This window comes from Anarrhichthys ocellatus, unplaced genomic scaffold (assembly GCF_004355925.1).
Source record: "Anarrhichthys ocellatus isolate YVR2014 unplaced genomic scaffold, GSC_Weel_1.0 scaffold87, whole genome shotgun sequence".
Taxonomy (NCBI): domain Eukaryota; kingdom Metazoa; phylum Chordata; class Actinopteri; order Perciformes; family Anarhichadidae; genus Anarrhichthys; species Anarrhichthys ocellatus.
Window position 1 is genome coordinate 379,140 of NW_022280117.1, and position 19,907 is coordinate 399,046.

General features: G+C 43.1%; 2 protein-coding genes across 3 annotated transcripts in view; both read right to left on the reverse strand.

Moving 5' to 3' along the window:
* The window catches only part of zfyve16 (zinc finger, FYVE domain containing 16), a 21,506-nt gene extending 4,068 nt beyond the window's left edge, over window positions 1-17,438 (reverse strand). Inside the window, exons 1-15 of one of the 2 annotated variants that reach the window (XM_031875198.1) lie at window positions 17,252-17,438; window positions 12,883-12,990; window positions 10,270-12,167; window positions 9,658-9,754; window positions 4,483-4,659; window positions 4,245-4,381; window positions 3,659-3,875; window positions 2,889-3,011; window positions 2,380-2,535; window positions 2,060-2,284; window positions 1,455-1,537; window positions 1,047-1,151; window positions 797-947; window positions 637-717; window positions 391-553 (exon numbers count right to left, since the gene is read on the reverse strand). In XM_031875198.1, the coding sequence (XP_031731058.1) occupies window positions 391-553; window positions 637-717; window positions 797-947; window positions 1,047-1,151; window positions 1,455-1,537; window positions 2,060-2,284; window positions 2,380-2,535; window positions 2,889-3,011; window positions 3,659-3,875; window positions 4,245-4,381; window positions 4,483-4,659; window positions 9,658-9,754; window positions 10,270-12,167; window positions 12,883-12,952 (3,683 nt within the window). In that variant the 5' untranslated portion in view covers window positions 12,953-12,990; window positions 17,252-17,438. The remainder of the gene's footprint in view (window positions 1-390; window positions 554-636; window positions 718-796; window positions 948-1,046; window positions 1,152-1,454; window positions 1,538-2,059; window positions 2,285-2,379; window positions 2,536-2,888; window positions 3,012-3,658; window positions 3,876-4,244; window positions 4,382-4,482; window positions 4,660-9,657; window positions 9,755-10,269; window positions 12,168-12,882; window positions 12,991-17,251) is intronic. The other variant, XM_031875199.1, reaches the window with a different exon arrangement.
* Window positions 12,984-19,907, reverse strand: part of LOC116398656 (ras-specific guanine nucleotide-releasing factor 2-like) — a 30,074-nt gene continuing 23,150 nt past the window's right edge. Inside the window, exon 5 of the mRNA XM_031875148.1 lies at window positions 12,984-12,990. Within this exon, the coding sequence (XP_031731008.1) occupies window positions 12,984-12,990 (7 nt within the window). The remainder of the gene's footprint in view (window positions 12,991-19,907) is intronic.

Below are 19,907 nucleotides of genomic sequence, written 5' to 3' on the forward strand. Positions count from 1 at the left end.
GAGAGGAGAGGGGAGGGGAGAGGAGAGGAGAGGGGAGAGGAGAGGAGAGGAGAGGAGAGGCTGGAAACATGTCAATAGTTTAGTATTCATAACATGTAGAGCGTCCATTTTTTTCCCCCAACATTGGTAACACTTGTGGACACTTAGAAATATGTTAGATAATATATATAGATTCCATTGTTTTCAAATGTTTTTAAAGTTAATCATCAAAGAAATCACCGAGCCGTGACTTCTGTGTGTGGTTACATCTCTTCTGCTTGTGTAAACTCAAGAGAAACAAACTAAAACACCTGATTTTACTATCACAGACTGTGCAGCACATAGAGTTACTCTCCGTATGTGTGCAGATTGCACAAGAGCGAGTAAACAGTTGAGTGGACGCGTCATTACCCCGTGTTGACGGGTGAGCTCAGGTCGACCCAGCGGACGCTGACGTTCTCTCGGAGCTCCCCTCCGTTGTTCCTGCCGCACGGGATGTGGAAGTCCGTCTGCTCCCTCAGGGCGCCGCGCAGGGACTCCATGGTCTCCGGAGGGATTTGAACCATCAACCCATCTGAGGAACAAATCCCAGTTACGGTAGGTCCCAAAAACAAAGAAAGCTTTGTGGAATAAGAGCCAATAAATCCGTGAGTTTACCCTCAACAATGCTGGACTTGGCGACGAAGCCTGAGGAGGCCTTCAGGGCCCCGTTGAACACCACGAAACTGGCCCCAGTCACTGTAACAAAACACAGGATGACGTCATTGTGCTCGTCTTCTACATTTTGATTGGACGGAGGATGACCGACGGCTCTCACCTGTGCGGGTCTTGTCAGGCTTGCTGTTGGCCTGCGTCTGGTAGTTTCCCTCCTCGTTCTGGAAACACACGAGGTGAGAGTCGGCCTCCGAGCTGAACCTCGCTCCGATGCTGATGACGTGCTCGTTGGACGCGTTCACCACCTTCTGCATCTGTAAAGACAGAGGAAACACATTCACGGTCCTGCAGAGTTAGTAAAAAGTACAATATGTACCTCTGAGATGTAGTACAGTAAAAAGTACAACATGTACCTCATTGAAGCTACTTTTGGGGATGTCGATGTAGCTGTGTCCCATCTCCATGTGAATCCTCAGGCCCTCCACCACCGACAGACTGTACTGGTAGTTCCTCAGGTCCTGTGGAGAAAAAAACGACTTAAATATTTGCATTTTGGAGCTCCATATGAAGCCAATAAGGAAAGGAAACAAGGAGACTCAAAAAGTGAAACTCTCTTCTTGTCGGGAGCCAAAGTATAAATCGAATGTTCTCTGAACAAACCAGAGTGGGCGTTTTTCTGGCAGCCACGTAATTAAAAGTACGTTTCAGCGGGATGAAGAACTGAAGTCTGTGACTTTAGTTCATATATAATACTTCATATATTCATATATAAGACTGAGGACAATATAAAGACTTGTGTGCGTTTGTGTTTTATTACTTACAGCCAGCAGATTCATGATGGTGTGTCCCGTCTCTCGATACACAGAGTCACGAAAACGAACACTTGTCAGTGTGGTGGGATAAACTGAAGAAGAGAAATATGAACGGGTTATTAACGATATAATGAATCATCTTTATCTGTAGACTATTAATAGTGTCGTGACTGAGTTACAGACATTTCATACAAATATGATAAAAACATTTAATTTTGTATTTATTCAATGTTGGATAAAATAACCTTCAGAGCTACAAATAACATTTATCATTAGTAATTCATTTGGTGAATTTTAATTTGTTTCGGGATAATTTCTGATAAAAGAATGAAATAATAATCTATATTGAGATGTTTTTCTAACAATAGACCAAAAAACTGGTTGAGCAAAAATGTAAAACAATAAAAAGAAAAAAGGGTGAATGCTTAAAGACGTGTTTGCTCCTTTAATTTATCTTAATTAATAAGATTATGTCTCGTTTCTTTTACCTGAAATTAAGTTTATTATAAAATGTGACACATTTAAGGCCAGAAAAGTGTGTGTGTGTGTGTGTGTGACACACACACACACACACACACACAGAGAGACAGACAGACAGACAGACAGACACACACCGCTGTATTCAGCTCCGAGCCGCAGGAGCAGCCGGAGGGGGAAGACTTTGGCCCAGGGAACCTCCAGCTTCTGGACCAGCAGCCCGAACATGAAGGGCTGAGGAGGCAGCGTGAGTCCGTCCAGAGGCTGACAGCTGGGGGAGAAGAACAGCATCCCAGCGTGGTCCTTACTGCCCAGGAAGCTGCTGGTGAACGTGACGTTATCCAGCTCCTCCAACAACTTCCCTGTAACAGACACAACGACTCTGTAGTTAGTGAGTGTGTGTGTGTGGGTGTGTGTGTTGCAGACAGACAGGTGGGCTGCGTGTCGTTGTGTCTACCTTTCTGGGCTTCTTGGTAAATGTTGAGATAAAGCGTGAAGAGGTCTTTTGGGAGAGTTTTCTCTTCCGGCAAACACTCCAACAAAAACACCAGCTCTCTCTGCCCGAGAGCCTGCAGCCCGTTAGAGCCGAAACACCAACACTGACGACCGGAGTCTGGAAGAGGAAAGAGAAACAGCAGAGAGTTAACTGACCCGAGATCTGTGGGAGAGCAACGTAAACATGCAAGACTCCTATTTCAATCGACGATCGGAGGGATGATTAACAGCTAATTGATAACTATATTTAAAGCATCAAAGATAACTCATAATAACACGGGGCTCCGTAGTCTGCACCACTTTATTCTCCTTTCACACACTCCACTAGAACCTTTTTCCTTCTTCCCCTCCTTCCGTTTCATCCTTCACAATAAAAGCCCCAGACACGCACACTGGAACATCCTCGAGAGCTCTTAAAGTAACTCGACATAACTAGCTTACACTCATGGTTTTAAAGTATATTTAACTCACATGTCACCAGTTTGACGTTGACCAGCAGGTTGGCGTTGAGAACAAACGTCAGCGGTCGAGGTCCTCCCTCCTCTAATAGGTGCAGAATCTGGCAGGGGGCGGGGCTTTCCTCAACCAAAACATCTGGAAAGAAAAACAACACAGAGATCCAGCGTGAGTTCATCACATCTTTCTGTCAAAGTGAAGACTTTTTTAATCACACATAAGAGACGTTCACAGCTTGTTAAAATGATTTTTGGCTCCTGGTGCTTTTAAAACTAAGATTTTAAAACTGATTTTGCCATCGATGTCATAATAACACCACTGTGAGTGTTAGAAACACGTTCTACTGAATCTCTTACAGTTTACATTGATTTAATAATTGCTTAGAGAACTCTGGTGCCTGTTTTATGAAGTCTGACAAAATGTTAAATTAGGACGTCATCATTTAATGACTACTTTCTCACATGCTGCATCGTTTTTGGCTGAATATTCATTTATCCAAACATGCATTTCACATGGATCAAAGTAGAACATATGAGGAGGGAGATGCCTGGACTGATTATTGCTCTACACCGAGATTATGAATTAATTTCAGTTCATTTCAATTTCAAGTCACTCTTTGAGACGTTGAACCCACCAGGAGAGGGCGCTGCGCTGCAAAATGAATCCTGATTGTTTTTCAGTTTAGTGATGAAGAATTAAAAAACATATCGGGAACAAATCGGGATGAAATCACAGCCTCACATAATGACACGTTCTTCTAAAAGGAGCTAAATATACACACAGACCTCCCACTTCGTCCTCCCCGGTGGTGATGAGCAGAGGAGGAAGATCATCCTCGTTATCCGGCAGCAGGCTGGGAACCCTCGTCACACAAGAGCCGATCCCAGAGAGTAGAGCGTAGTCCCAGGGGCCGGACACGGGGGGCCGGACCACCGCCACGCCTCCAAAAGCTTCAGAAGCTTCAGGGGCCGAGGAGCCACCGACCTCAACATCTGAGCCAGGCTGAAAACACGAGAGGATCGGTCACTGTGGCGTCGTTACACGATGATTATTACTGTTCACAATATTAAAATATGTTTCATCTAGTGGTAGAAAACTCAGTGAAGCAGACAAATGTCCTAAAATGTCTTTTTGTCAATGGAGTCTGGTGCTTTGAAGACAGTCCTTTAGAGGCTCTAGTTGGTTCAGGTAAGTAAAACTGCTTCACGGTATTTCAATGTTATGGTTATTGTGTCAACGCTACTTAAAAACATTTTAACTGTCCAGCGGAAGAACCAAACTTTCTCTAAAGAAGGTGAAAAAGTAGCTAAAAAGTCCTTAAACTCTAGAATCTCGTGTTCTCCCTTCGGCCGTGTGGATCACGTGTCTTACTGTTTGGTCCGGAGAGTCAGAACCGAACTCCTGCGAGCTCCGGCGGCTCGTCACCGACAGCTTGGTCGTGTCCGCCACCTCCCCGTTGGGCAAGATGCCGTCGGCGAACCAGACGCGCTTCTGCTCCCGAGGACAACCTGACGACACAGGAAAGAAAAAGTCTTTTCAAAGGGTTCAGTTCAGGAAACAACAACAGTGAAGGTATAGGACTATGTACAGTATTTAAGAGCAACCATACTGTCATTGTTTGGCTGTTTGAGAACGGACACAGGCACCATGACGGTGGGCGGAGGAGAGTTAAGAGTGCCGGCGGCTCGAGCCTGCTGCAGAGGGGGGATGGTGCTGCAGTACTCAGATGGGACGTTGGGGTTTGGACTTGGACCTGCAGGACTCATCATCCGCTCCAGGGCCTGGGCTACAAGGAGAAACACGTCGTAGAGGCGTGTTAATCTTAGCACAAGTTTAACTCATCTTTAGTCTACGGCTAACTAGATTCACTTCATTTCTTTGTCTTGAGCCTCACTCTCTGTGTGAGTCCATGCACAGAAAGACGGAGGCCGGACTGAAACATTCTCAACAACTATCGGACGGATTGTCATGAATCTCTGAGCAGACATTCATGTTCCCCAGAGGATGAATCCTTCCGACTTTTCCTCCAGCACCACCATCAGATCGATATTTGCGCATTTGACAATTGGATAAACTGCCACGAAAGATTCCTTCATTTTTTATCCAGCACCATCGTCAGGTCGACATTTGAATTTGTCGAATACTTTGTCGAACACTACGGACATTCTCATCAATCTCGGCTGTGCTTCGTGTTTAATGCTAATTAGCTAATATTAGCATGCTGGGATCCCAAATTAAGAAGCTAAACATCAACTCTTAAACAGCCTGTTAGCATGCAAACATTCACATTTTCCTGTACTTGGCTTTTTTGCAACCGATAAACAGGAAGTGACCATATCTGGACTGAGGAGGAGTGACGTAGAGACGCTGTGTACGTCTCCGGTAGCGACCTGTCAATCACCGTGTAGCCCCGCCCTAAAGCATCCCCTGCTTTATGGTCTGTTTGACTCTAAATGGACCATAATATACTAAATGAACATCATGCTGTATTGAAGAAGACTTGAAACTAGAGATTGAGACCATAAACTCATGTTTACTGAGGTAATAAATCAAGAGAGAAGTAGAGTCATTTTCTCATAGACTTCTATGCAACCAGAGGAGTCGCCCCCTGGTGGACACTAGAGAGAATGGAAGTTTTAAGGAACTTCAGCATCGACTTCACTCTTCAGAACCAGAACTTCCTGCCTGATTCTCTACCAGTATGCAGGATCCATTACAGATTAATTTGTATCACTGATACTTTAAATTAAGACGTTTCATTGATATTGGAGGATTCTGTAAAATACTAACAAAAAAATAAAATGAAGCCTGAAGTAACTGATGCTGACGATGATGATGACGATGATGATGCGGTCAGACATCAAACCAGCTAATTCAGAAGCAGAACTGGAGCACGAGTGAGACTGTGTGAGCTCAGAGGACGTTCAGTGGACGATGTTGCAACAACCACGAGGCAGCGACTGTGATTGGAGGTTATGTGATGACTAATCGGAGCTTGGTGAGTGCTTCGTGTGTAGCTACGTTTCATTTGTTTTAATAAATAAAAAGCTTGTGTGTGCTCAGACACATTTGACTGACGGCTCTGCAGAACACGACGTGGGGCAGATGAATGAAGGTTATTGCAAACAGGACGGACGTGAGTTGTTGCTTCCAGGAAAGCTGGCTCTCAGAAAATGCTGATGTAGCACACGTCTGCATTATATTGATTAAGCATCATAGATCTTTATTGATCTGTTGTGTACCGACAACAACTACAGTGTGGTGTACAAAAGTACGGGAACACAGAACGACATCGGGGGGGAAGAATACAGCGAAGACGTTACAGTGATTCAGACCCTTGTTAACCCTCTGAACCCTGGCAGGACGGGAACGCAACTGTTCTTTAAACTATCGCCAAAACGACACCGTTCATCTCAGCCAGAAGCTGGAAAAAACGCCATTATCGTCAGAGTTTCATCTTAACGACGGTCCTTCAACACATCATGTGTGATGAATAATTCCGTCAGAAAAAGCAACCGAAATTAAGCTTAAAATAATGATACTTCATCACAAACATTTTATTCTTTATGTCACATTTAAAATCTCTCCACTAATAAAGCGTCCACTTTAACCAGATCTTATAAAAACATTACAGTGTGAGCTCCTCAGAGAAACTATGAAGTCATGATTAATTCATCTGAGACCAACAGTCATGTGACAACAAGGAGGAGAAACTTTGACTGAACTACAGGAAGTGAACACAGAGGAGAGGAGGGGAGGAGAGAAGAGAGGAGAGAGGAAGAGAGGAGAGGAGAGAGAGGAGGAGAGGAGAGGCTGAAACATGTGAATAGTTTAATATTCTTAGCACATGGAGCCTCCATTTTTGTTTCCAACATTGGTAAAACTTGTGGACATTTGGAAAAATGTTGAATATATAGATTCTATTGTTTGACAATTTTTGTAAAATGAATGATCAAAGAAATTAAACTTGCGTTTCTTTCTTTATACTGATTTTATATCATAACTGTGTTATTCTTCACTAAAGTCATGCTGTAGTTCTCTCTGCTTCTAGTCATCATGGTTCTGTTTCTATAGAGGAGCAGGACTTTTATTTTGAAGTGAAAATTAAGGGGGAAAAAAGAGAGAAAAATGTGACCGGAGCAAGAAATTGCCCCTAACGGCTTTGGGGGTTGAGAGGGTTAACGGATAAAAATAGTCCCACAGCATCACTACAAGGAGAGTCGATTCATCCTGGAAAAAGGATGACAAGGCATAAAAAAAGTCATCCAGGGCTTCAGGCCAAAAACTCTCAGTGTGAGGAAGAAATCCACGAGTGACCTCATTTCATATTTACCACTAATATACACAAATATTCCTCTGCACAGATTATAAAAACACCACAACAAACCAGCAAAGATACACAGAGGCAGTAAACAAACGCAGCTTACCTCTTCCTCATCATCCTCATCTTCCTCTCTGCTAAAACTCAACCGGTCCCAAACACTGCAAGTCTGTTCCTCAGTCTGACTTTAGACACTCCCATCACAGCCGCTCCTCGCTTCATATCCTCAGAGTCTACGTCTGTTGTTAGCCTGTTAGCTTCAGGCTGTGTGTGTGTGTGTGTGTGGTGAGCTTCACATGCAGCTCACCACACTGTTATGAGAGATGAAGGGAGGAAGGGAGGGAAGGAGAGGTGACGGAGAGGAGAGAGCGATGGCGTCACAACCGCTTGAGCATCCGCCAGCCGCAAAAAGTGGATCACCGCTTCCTTCTTAATTTAGACGACGACAGTGTGTGCGAGCGTCACATGTCTACACACACATATACACAAAATCAAGGACAAATGCCAGTGTCCTGCTATAACTCTCCTCCCTCTCTCCATCCATCCATCTCCCCCCCTCCTCCCCCTCTCCATGCTGCAGTCTTTTAACCATAAAAAGGTCCGTCTATAAAACCAGACCACAAAAAAGAAAAACAATCTGCCTTTAAATATGTATATTTTATATGTAAATAGATGGAAAGACGCCAATTCTTCATATGAATGTTTGAATATTTAATAGCCCCCGAGCCTTAGATATTCCTCTGAGCTGCATAATGAAAACATTACCGTGATGTTATTTCATGACAACTTCAGTCTATTTAAAAAGAGGACTCATAGTCCTGTGAGGCAAACTATATTTACCCACCAAACAGGGACGTATTAAAGCAATATATATTAAATATTGAAGCTGCATTAACTGAGTTTTTGGGGGCAGAAACACAAGCTTTAAACTCAACATGGAGATATTGGCTGAATCCAAAATTATTCGCCATTTTTTAAACAAGCACCTTAAACTAGTGATGTTACATGTAATGGGTCTGCCCGTTATACACTCTTTGGCCAACAGGGGGCTTCGTGAGCACATGAGGCCTTGAGATAGGACCATCTTGCCATGACTGCTATGTACCATCATGCAGGAACAAAAATGGCAGGCGGAGAACAGAGGAGAGAGCGGCACGATTGAGACAAATCCAAGAGTTGTGGCACAAAAATAATACATTTAACGGCCAGAAAGCAGTTTGTATTTATTTATTAATTTACAAAAATACACTTATTGGCCCCATATGGACAACGGCAGCGTATACCGCTTTACTACTTCCATTCTTACCTTTCACAATAAAAGCCCTAGACATACATGAGGCATCATTGTTTATCAGGGGAATATGAATCCACTACATTTTTCGATAAAAGGCTACTGAACAAAATAGATTACAACATGTATTTATAAGAAAAGATTATGTGTGCATTTTAATTTTATTTTAATAACGATGGTCCACCAACTGCCACTGACATTTCACATTTTAATTGTGTAAAAGCAGTGACCCAGGAATTCTACTGACCTTAAATAGAACTTCCTGGATCGTGAGTAGGGAGACGTGAATGAGTGAGTGATTTCGAGCACAACTTTTATCACCTAATAAAGTTGTTACGGCAAACGTGTCATCAAACTGTTGCAGTTCACACACGATTCCTTGACTTGAGTCCAGTATTTTCTCTCTTTTAGCTCCGTTTTTGGTCTCCACCAAAAATAAGGGAAATATCTCTTTAGCTGCTAAATGCTCCACTGTGTAAACAGATCAGTCGACAGCTGTGTCTGTTTGATGTACGGTGGGTTTTCATAGAGAAATGAGGTTGATGATAGCGGTGACAGTGAAGTTGCAGCTGTAAAAACCAAAACAACAAGCTGAAAGACACTAAAACTCTCAGTCGTGGTCTGAACTACAGAGTCGGGTAATAATTATTTCTGGGTTCTTTGCTTCAAACGACACCTTTTACATTAAACATATACATTTAATCCATTGTTAATATAAAAACACTGATTAGAGAAGCTTTAAAGCATCTTAAAGAATCTAACTTTTAAAAAATGTGTTTTCTTTGACCATTTCTATTTGATCTTCCACTTCATTACTATCATTTGCACAGTTTGTTAATCCTTTTATCAGCAAGCAGCAGGAAGGACGTGTTCTCTGTCTTTTTAGCATGATAATATCATTTAAATCAGAATAATTCAAAAAGCCGTTCAGTGTTCTTTCTAATTCTTTAAACATCTCTGTCCCATTTGAGATGTTTGTCAGTAACTCACATTGTTTTGTTTGTTTCTTGGAAGTAAACAAACCTTCTGAGGGACATCTCTGTTAAAGATCCTACTGTAGTTGAATAAATATCTCGTATTTGCACACTTCTGCATTAGGAGCTGGTCTTTAGCTCTCACGTCCGTAACAGATATGTGGAAGTGAGTCTCTGACTCGGGAGATAAAACCTTACCTCGGTGTATCGTATCGAAGCAGACGACGCACACTCGAGCCTCCTTCTCCAGGTACTTCAGCTTACACTTCCTGTTGCAGCACACCGCACAGTAAACCTGCCACCGAGGAGACAACAACAATTCACTGAACATGTGTGTGTCTATGTAGTCTGTTAAGTAGCAGAACAATAACAAACAGTCCTCTCTAATGCTGCTTTAATCACTGGCCCTTAAAGGACTTAAAGCTCTCACGGCTCAGTAGAGATCTAGAGGGGAGCTAAAGAAGAAGAAGAAGAAGTGCTGACTCAGCTCACTGCGTCCATGAATCCACGGAGCTATATTTGGTCCTCGGACATAATCCCAGTTTATTGGACTATTTCCAAAACACGCACACTAACTCGGAACTCGGAACGGAATGAGTACGGATCAACTACAGTCCGTTACATCACTACTGAATACTACTTCACCATCGTGCTGACTAGTAGTTTTAAAAACAAGTATAATGTTGACATTCACTTGATTCACTCGGCAGATGAATCGTTACTATTGTAACTCCATCAACAGAACATTGTAGTGAAACTCTAGTAAACAATATAATGGATTCACAGGAGTTTGTAAGCTGACTTTCGTACCTTCCCGCAGGCCCGACAGTGGTGCCTCCTCTTGGTGAAGGTGAACCTCTGGTAGCAGTTCATGCAGTTGGGAGCTTCGGCGTCGGGCACCCATGAGGGCTGCCTGCTCCCCAGCTCCTCCGCTCCGTCTCTCTTCCAGTTCACCGTCACGGCTCCGTCGGTGGGCGACCCCCCGGGGTACGGTGGGGGCTCTGAGAGTTCATCGTACCCAACGCTGTAGTCCCGATGCTCCTGAGAGGCGCACATCGGGCTCAAATCCCTGATGTTGGCGGCGTGCTCGTCCGTGAGACTTGAGGGTGAACTGTCTTCCTCGTCCTCGGGTGTGCCGAGCGTCTCAGTCTGCTCGTCTTTCTCTTCCTCCCCTGCTGGTGGAGATCTGGCGGTTTGGCAGTGTAGTCGTTTAGGTCTCGCGCCTCCATAGGAGGGCTGCTGATCGGGGGACTGGAAAGAGTTGCTGGTTAAGGAGAGTTCTGGCTCCTCTTGGCAAGGAGGTCCGCAAGAGTCCCCTGATGGAGCATCGGGGTTAAAACCTCCCTCTACAGACACGCACATTTTTCTGTCGCTCTCCGGAGAAGTCAGATCGCAGCTCCTCAGCTCCTCGCCCACAAGCCGGGCTTCCAGATCTCCATCAGACTCTGAGAGACCCCGAGTGAAATCTCCCGACATACCGCAGTAAGAGACGCCTCTCTGCTCCGCTTCCGTGTGCGCCTGCAGGAAGGCGTCCAGCTCCTCGTCCGTGACCAGCAGCTCAGCCTGGTCGCTCTCGGGGAGGTATTCGAAGCCGAACTCGGGAGGGTCGACCGGGCTGGGTTCTGAGCGGTCTGCAGCAGCAGCAGTAGCAGGATCCAGAGCGAGATGCTGCTGCCCCACTGGTGACGCCCGGCCCTCCGCAGGTGACGAGTCCTCTACAGGGTCCTCTAAATGGGACCTGGCTTCCGAGGCCGACGTGGAGGAGTCGGCCTCTGTGCACTCGGAGGCATCCGCCGCCTCGTCGAGTGGCTCTGCAGCTCGCCTCGATTCATCCTCCTCCGAGGACGCCGTGTTCAACAGAGCTCCACACATGGACACAGCGATGGGGAGGCACGACAGGCCCACCGACACGCCGTCTGACTGTAAGGACTCACCTTCAGCCGAGGCATCTTGTGCATCCAAGGTTGTTGTTTCTTTAATGCTATTAACGGGCAGAGGGGCCTCCGGCTCACAGCGGTCTAAAGAGTTAGCCGCCTCCTCACAGTTCCTCTCCTCGTTCTCGGCGGATTCGGCCATCCTCGGTGATGGTGAATCCTCTGCGGACTCGCAGCTCCTCTCCACCGCAGCAGGGAGAATGACGTCCAGCAGACTGAGCGAGGCGGAGAATCCACCGCTCTGCTCGCGGGCGTCTAAACTGAGCAGCTCGTCGTCTCCGAAGCCGTCACTTCGCTCCTCTCCGGTGACCACTGGGCTGTCGAAGTCCACGAGCAGCCCGTCCTCCTCCAATTCTTCCTCTTCCTCCTCCGCCGCCATTTGCTTCTCCACCACGTCCAGCTCGCTGAATGCGTCGTGGCTGTCGGCCCTGACCAGGATGGCCGAGCCGGTGTCGTTCACGAGGTCGCACACCGGCTTCAGGGCTCGGTCGGGGCAGGGAGGAGCCGAGCTCTGAGCCGCCGGCCGGCAATCCACCGAGGACAGGAGGTCCACCGCCGTGAGGGGCTGACCTTCGACTTCTCGGTCATCGTCGTCGGCGCCGTGGTTTTGAGCGGCGGCGGAGCGGTCGGGACAGCTGGTGGCAGAACCATAGTGGAGAGAGTTAAGGTCGGGGGGGTTCGGTGGAACGTTGGAGGCCTCGGCGGTTAAAGAGCCCAGTGAGGAGAACGGGTACACAGACGGCTTCAGGAAAACTGATCTGCATTCATGTTCCTCTGAAATAATGAAAAGAACAAAACATGTTAAACTCAGATATCAGGAAAAAATATTTATAATTTAGATATGAAACTCTGTTACTGATGTTTAGTAGTACAATTAAAATGCTAACTCACAAATGTATTTCTCTAACAAGGATTTGAATGAAATTGCAAAAATTAAGACACAAAAATCTCATGGATTGGACAAAAATTAAAGTTTAAAAAAACACATCACTGTCAGATAGAGGTGCAACGAGATGGATAGAAAAATAATCTGTAAAAAATGTATCACAAAATCTGAATTGTTTCAAACAAAACAAAAAAAAAAGCAGAAAATGCCGTTTTCAGCCATTGAAAGAAGTTGATTTCCTGCTTTTCTCAGTTTTATATTGAAGTGAATATCTTTAAGTAACAAAGCTGAAAAAACAAGACTTTAAAGGACATGAGATGGACATTTATCTCCATTTTATAGACCAAACAATGAATCTAGAAAATAATCGTTTGATTAATCGAGAATGAAAATAATGAGTTAGTTGCAGCCCTGCTGTGTCAGCACGCTGTCTATTGTTCCCTGTGTTTGTTCTTTCTTTTTGACAAATTAATGATTTCAAAATGTCAACATGAGCTCTGAGAACAGTTTTCTCTCTTTTTCGACACCCGACAGACAAAACAGTGAGTCGACTAATCAACAATGAAACTAATCATTACTTGCGGCCCTTTTGTTGTTTCTTACCAGTATTGAGCTCAAAGTCATCCAGCAGTTTGTCCAGATCACAAACAGCAGCCTTGAAGAAGCTGTCCATGCTGGACTAAAGCAACGGGCCCTGAACCCCCTCAATTCCTAAAGAGACACAAAAAGAGACTTATTATTAAAAACAACACATATCTTTACAGTCTAATGTCTAAAGTCAAACATGATCAATTACAGTAATAAAAAAGAAAAATCTATATTTAAGTGCATGTGATAACTAAACAGGTGGAGGCATTTATGTCACCCTAAAAATACACGTTTTGTAATCTTAATTACAGTGTTATACGTCATGTAATGTGATGAATATCACTGCAACACGTCTTTCAATATGCACAGAAGTCTATCTTTAGAGCAGCCATATCGTAAACTATACATCTCAATTGTAATCCTTAAATTAGACGTGTAATTCAAAAGATGACAAAATAAATAAGTCAGACAACCTGAAACAAAAAGGAACGTCCACCATTATGACGCTCACACAGACCAGTTTCACAGCAAACATGTGTCATGTGATCAGTAAACATGTGAGTAATACTAATTACTGCCAACAACAACTGAAGAAGTGACTTCTTCTGGGTAAAAAAACGGTTTATGCTTTAATCATTTATGTTTTACGTTTCAAACTTGCTCCTTTAATTCTGTATAATCCAAAACACGTTTCTATTGATTCCCGATTATAACGTTGAGGCTCGAGCATCATCACCACCTGAGGGCCATGTGGGGACTTTTCCTCTCCGTGTTGAACCGGAGTCACGAGGTTTAGCTTTAAACGCCACTGAGAATGAACTTCTGCCAGATTAAAACGTTAATAAATGTGTTTTTGTTGCCTCGTGAAAGGAAAACTATGTTGTCTCAAATGTCCTAATCTGTATTTCTGTGCATCAACAGAAGATTTTGATCATATGACTCTTTTCTTTTGCTGCGATTATTGAAATTAAAAGAAGTGATTGTGATGATTTTTCCACACTGAATACACAGATACCAGCTGATATGAACACTACAGCAGTGTTAATAAAGACACAAAGGACACTGAAGAGCTCTAAAACTGTGGAGACGCTTCCTGTCCTAACACACTGGCGTCTAAACATAGTTAGGAATGAGGAAGCCAGTCTCACTAAACACGCATGACACTGTGACATCGTACATCAGTTTTTGTGAGGACATGTGTGTGCCGAATAAAACCTTCTGCACATTCAATAACAATAAACCTTGGTTTACTGAGAAACTCAGGCAGCTTCGTCGGGCCAAGGAGGAGGCCTACAGAAGTGGGGACAGGATCCTGTACAACCAGGTCAGAAACACACTGACGAGGGAGATCAAGGTAGCAAAGAGGAGCTGCACTGAAAAGCTGGAGAAAAGGTTTTCAGCCAACGACCCCTCGTCAGTTTGGAGAGGCCTGGAAGTACTCACGAACTACAGGAGACCATCCCTCCCGCTGAGGCCAATCACCGACTGGCTGATGACCTGAACTGTTTCTATTGCAGGTTTGATAAGCCCACTTTCACACCCCCCACCATCAAACAACCACCTACACCCCCTGCCTCCTTCTCACCTCTTCCAACCGACCCCCCACCGGCACTGAGGTTCTGCGAGGAGGATGTGAGTCGGCTCTTCCACAGACAGAAGATCAGGAAGGCACCAGGCCCAGACGGTGTGTCACCCTCCTGCCTGAAAGTCTGTGCTGACCAGCTGGCCCCATCTTCACACAGATCACTGGAGCTATGTGAAGTACCCTCCTGCTGCAAACGCTCCACGATCATCCCGGTCCCCAAGAAATCCTCCATCACAGGATTGAATGACTACACGCCAGTCGCGCTGACGTCTGTGGTCATGAAATCCTTTGAGAAACTGGTGTTGACCCATCTGAAGGACATCACAGGGCCCCTGCTGGACCCCCTGCAGTTTGCCTACCGTGCAAACAGGTCGGTGGATGATGCAGTCAGTATGGGACTGCACTACATGCTGCAACACCTCGACTCCCCAGGGTCATATGCAAGGGTTCTGTTTGTGGACTTCAGCTCAGCGTTCAACACCATCATCCCAGCAATACTCCAACCCAAACTCTCCCAGCTCACTGTGCCAGCCTCCACCTGCCAGTGGATCACTAACTTCCTGACTGACAGGACGCAGCAGGTGAGGCTGGGAAAAATCACATGTAGCACCCGGACTATCAGCACTGGCGCCCCCCAGGGTTGTGTGCTCTCCCCACTGCTCTTCTCCCTCTACACCAACGACTGCACCTCAGAGGACCCAACGGTCAAGCTCCTGAAGTTCGCAGACGACACAACGGTCATCGGCCTCATCAGGGACGGTGATGAGTCTGCGTACAGGCGGGAGGTTGAACAGCTGGTCCTCTGGTGTAGTCAGAACAACCTGGAGCTAAACAAGCTCAAAACTGTGGAGATGACAGTGGACTTCAGGAGGAGCCCCCCCAACACTGCCCCCCGCTCACCATACACAACAACACTGTATCCGCTGTGGAGACCTTCAAGTTTCTGGGATCCACAATCTCCCGGGACCTGAAGTGGGCCTCCAACATCAACACCATCCGGAAAAAGGCACAGCAGAGGTTGTACTTCCTGCGCCAGCTCAGGAAGTTCAACCTACCTCAGGAGCTGCTGATCCTGTTTTACTCAGCCATCATCCAGTCTGTTCTCTGCTCCTCTATCACTGTGTGGTTCGGATCAGCCACCAAACAGGACAGGAACAGACTGCAACGGATTGTCAGGTCTGCAGAGAGGATCATTGGTTCCAGCCTGCCCTCCATCCTGGACTTGTTCACCTCCAGAGTCAGGAAACGGGCTGGAAAGATCTCTGCAGACCCCTCACACCCTGGACACAAGCTGTTCCAACTCCTCCCCTCTGGTAGGCGCTACAGGGCTCTGTACGCCAAAACCACCAGACACAGGAACAGCTTCTTTCCACTGGCCATCACTCTCATGAACAACAAATAAGTTATACTGCACTATTACCACCACTTATAATTCATGCCATTATCTATAGGTTTATGTTCACATATATATATATACACATATATACATATATACACACACACACACTTTTTCTCTTGAATATATATTTATACTTATATTGTATATAGCTAAATGTCTATACCTACATCCGTTCTACTTTTTTGCTGCCCTTTTTTATTCTTTATATATATATATATATATATATATATATATATAGTCTTATTTTTTGTAAATTTGTGTTTGTACATTGAGAGCGGAGTGGAAACCGGAGACAAATTCCATGTATGCGTAAGCACACATGGCCAATAAAGCTGATTCTGATTCTGATCACACGGTTAATCGTCACAGTAAAAATATGCACTTACATAAATGTGGAGTAACCAGTTCTGAACAACAGTCATCTGGTATTTCTCTGACAATCAAATATATTTATTCTAAGTTCTTATCAAACTTTTATGTAATGTTATACTTACTTAAGTATTTATTGGGAGAAGAAGCTGTGTTATGGCCAGTAGTAAAAGAAGTACTCTTATCTTGTACTTGTAAAGGCAGCAGTACAAAGTGAAACTACTTTATAGTCTCCTGGTTAGCCTGGTTTAACCTCCACGATGTATTATATATTTTGAGCTCATCAAAATACAATATTTACCTCCGAGGTGTAGTACAGTAGAAAGTACAATATGTACTGTACCTCTGAGATGTAGTACAGTAAAAAGTACAATAGAGATGTAGTGGAGGAGATGTATAAAGCAGCATGAAATAGACATATTGAAGTAAAGTACATTGAACGATTACTTCTTAACTACATTCCACCACTGGTGAACTGGTAGAGATATTTACAGATGAAGTACAAACAAATCTCAGATGAGGTCACAGAATCTGCCGGTAACATATATTGTCGTAACACCGATGGCAACCGGTGTCAGGCTGATTATCAATGCAACTTAAAAACTCAAGATAAGACAATTTAACGGTGTCAGTTAAAGACCGTTAGACGTTAATTCCAACACTTTAATAAGAACCCACTTTCAGCTACAGGATTAGCAAAACAAGCTAACTTACACAACTAGCATTTCAGTGAGCTAACGGCTAACGTTAGCATTAGCTTCTGTAACACTTCACCACAACAAACACTTAGCTTGGATGCTAATTATAGGGCTGATTGTAAGCTAACGTTAACGGTTAACGTCTGCTATCAATATAAAAACACCCTGTTGTTGTAAGTCACGTGATTACAGTAGGTGTAGCTAAAGTTATCATGTTAGCTATGTTGTTATTGAAGGCGTTAGCTGGCTAATGTAGCTAGCTAACTAATGTAGCGAACAGCTAGCTAACTGTGTTTTTACCCGGTTTTATTCTGTGACTAATACACTCCTTACCAGTACTGGTTTTTATTCCATAGCCCCGACGTCACATTCCGGTTCAAAACGGGAACAAACGTGGCCCGTGACGTCTTCTCATTCTTCCGTAACAAGGCAGTTAAAGTTGTGTGAGAGAGAGACAGAAGCTAACTAGTTGGATTAGTGTTTTTTTCTTATTGGAGATGTGTGTGAATTCTCCACTCAGGCGGCCATCTTGAAACTGACTGTCGCGAGATCACAGGATCTGGAAAGCCAAACTGACATTTATTTATTTTATTTATTTATTCATTAGGAGTTATAGTTCATGTAAGTGGTTATAATTTACACTCAATAGACACTTTATTATTTACACTTACTTTAAAAGTTATTTATTCAGCACTGTAGAATGTAACTAAGTACATTAACTTAAGCTCCTGTACTTATTATGACATTCTTCTCACACGTACACACAAACTGAAAGTAGTAGTTATGTAATGTTATTGTTTGTTTTTACTGTTATAATGTCATTTATTTGTTTGTTTTTCTTTTTATTGCTTTACTGTTTATGGTTTTACCGTGTAAAGTGCATATGAGTACTTTTTAAAGTGCTACACAAAATGTATTATTATAATTTATTATTATAATTTATTATTATAATTGAGTTTTTCCATTTTATACTTCTATATACTACTACTCCACTACATCTCAGAGGGAAATATTGTACTTTTTTTACTATACCACCTTTATTTGTCATTTATAGTACTAGTTACATTTTACATAAAAAATAAATGCTTTTATGAAATGACGCAGTACACTAAATATCTAAAATTGGCTCCACTTTATTACATAACAACATTACATTACTTTAACTTTTGACACTTAAACTCAACATTTTGCTGATAATACTTCTGTACTTTAACTTTAATAATCCTTTATTATATATTTGCAGGAGGCATCAGTTAAAAAATAATACATGGTAATAAATAAGGAAGTAAACAGTTAAGATATGATAAATAAATAAACGGTAGCAGTAATTTCATGCAGCTCCGTTAGGATCCTTTAAAACCCAAAACCCTCAAACTCACTCAGATAATATTTATTTTAAAATAAATCACAAGCTGCGTGTTATGTTTTCTTTCAACTGAATATATTCAAGAGTATATTATAAAGGAATTAAATTAAATATTTACTCCACATTATCTCCATACAGCTGAAATAAAAAGACATAATACTTTGTTTGAGTGAGACGTTTCTTGTCTTGTGTAGTAACAGTTTACTTCCACCAGGTGGCAACTGTCAGCTACTGTATAGATTACCTGTTGTATACGTTTCTAATATACATATATCTATGGTTGTATTGTGCCAATGTTATCTAATATTACAATACACCAGCTGTTCCAAATTAAGGCATATAGTCCAGAATGACAACATCATATTTTATTCACATGTTTTATTTGTCAAATCTTAATCTGAGTCAAATAAATGTAGTGAAGTAGACGTGTAAATGGTCGGTGGTGGAATGTACCGGCACATCTGGTGTTGTGGTTGTGTGAGTTGCTGCAGTAAACTATTTGGTCAAATGGAAAATGTTTGCATCTTTGAGTTAATGTTAATTATATTGTTATTGTTATGATTATTTATATTATTATAAATTATTATAATATAATTTTGTTTTTATAATATTATCGTTATTATTATTATTAGTATTGTTATTATTATCATTATTATTACATACAAATAAAAATAAGCTTTGTCCTCCAGTCCGCTAGGTGGCTGTAAGACACCGGGACGCCATGTTTGAGACCACTTAAAACCAAAATCAAAAGAAGTCGAACAGGAACGAAAAGAAATAGGAAGAAGAAGAAGAAGGAAAAAAAAGCAGCAGCAGCAGCAGCAGCAACAGAAGCAGAAGAAGAAGAAGAAGAAGAAGAAGAAGAGGAAGAGAAAGACAACATCGGCACCACAATGAACAGGAGAATACTAAAGGTAAAATCCCCGAATTATTGAATTTACGCCACTTTCCGAGGGTTCAAGTGACTTGTTTCCGGTCTGCGCGTGAACCAAGGGAAAAACCAAGAGAAAAAAACCGTTAACGCGATAATGTAACGTTCCTCCGTCCGACAAAATGAAAGGATAAAGACGTCCGACAAACGGTGACTGAGAGGTAACTAGTTAGTTAGTTAGCTAGCGCGAGCTCACCGGCGACACGTGACTCAGCACTTAAACGGGGAAAACTTGTCACGTAAAGCGGTGATGTCAGACACGTTTTTTATTTTTAACATGTTTTTGTTTTAATCGGCCGAGCTTGTTGTCGAGATTGTTTTACGCTCTGTCACCGTCTGAAGTGGAAAAAAAAAACAAAAAAACATGGAGACTTTTGGGGCTGGGACGTGACGTCACAACCTCGACCGAGGCGATACAATATCATCCAGAGAAGAAGAATGATGTGAATGAATGAATGTTAAGAAACGGGTTTTATAAAACAATAGTATAATGTAACTAAGTACTTTTACTCAAGTGATGAGAGCACAAATTCAAGGTACTTGTACCTTTCACTTTCTATTTCTCCTCCACATCTCAGACGTACATATTGTACTTTTTACTGTACTACATCTCAGAGGTACATATTGTACTTTTTACTGTACTATATCTCAGAGGTACATATTGTACTTTTTACTGTACTACATCTCAGAGG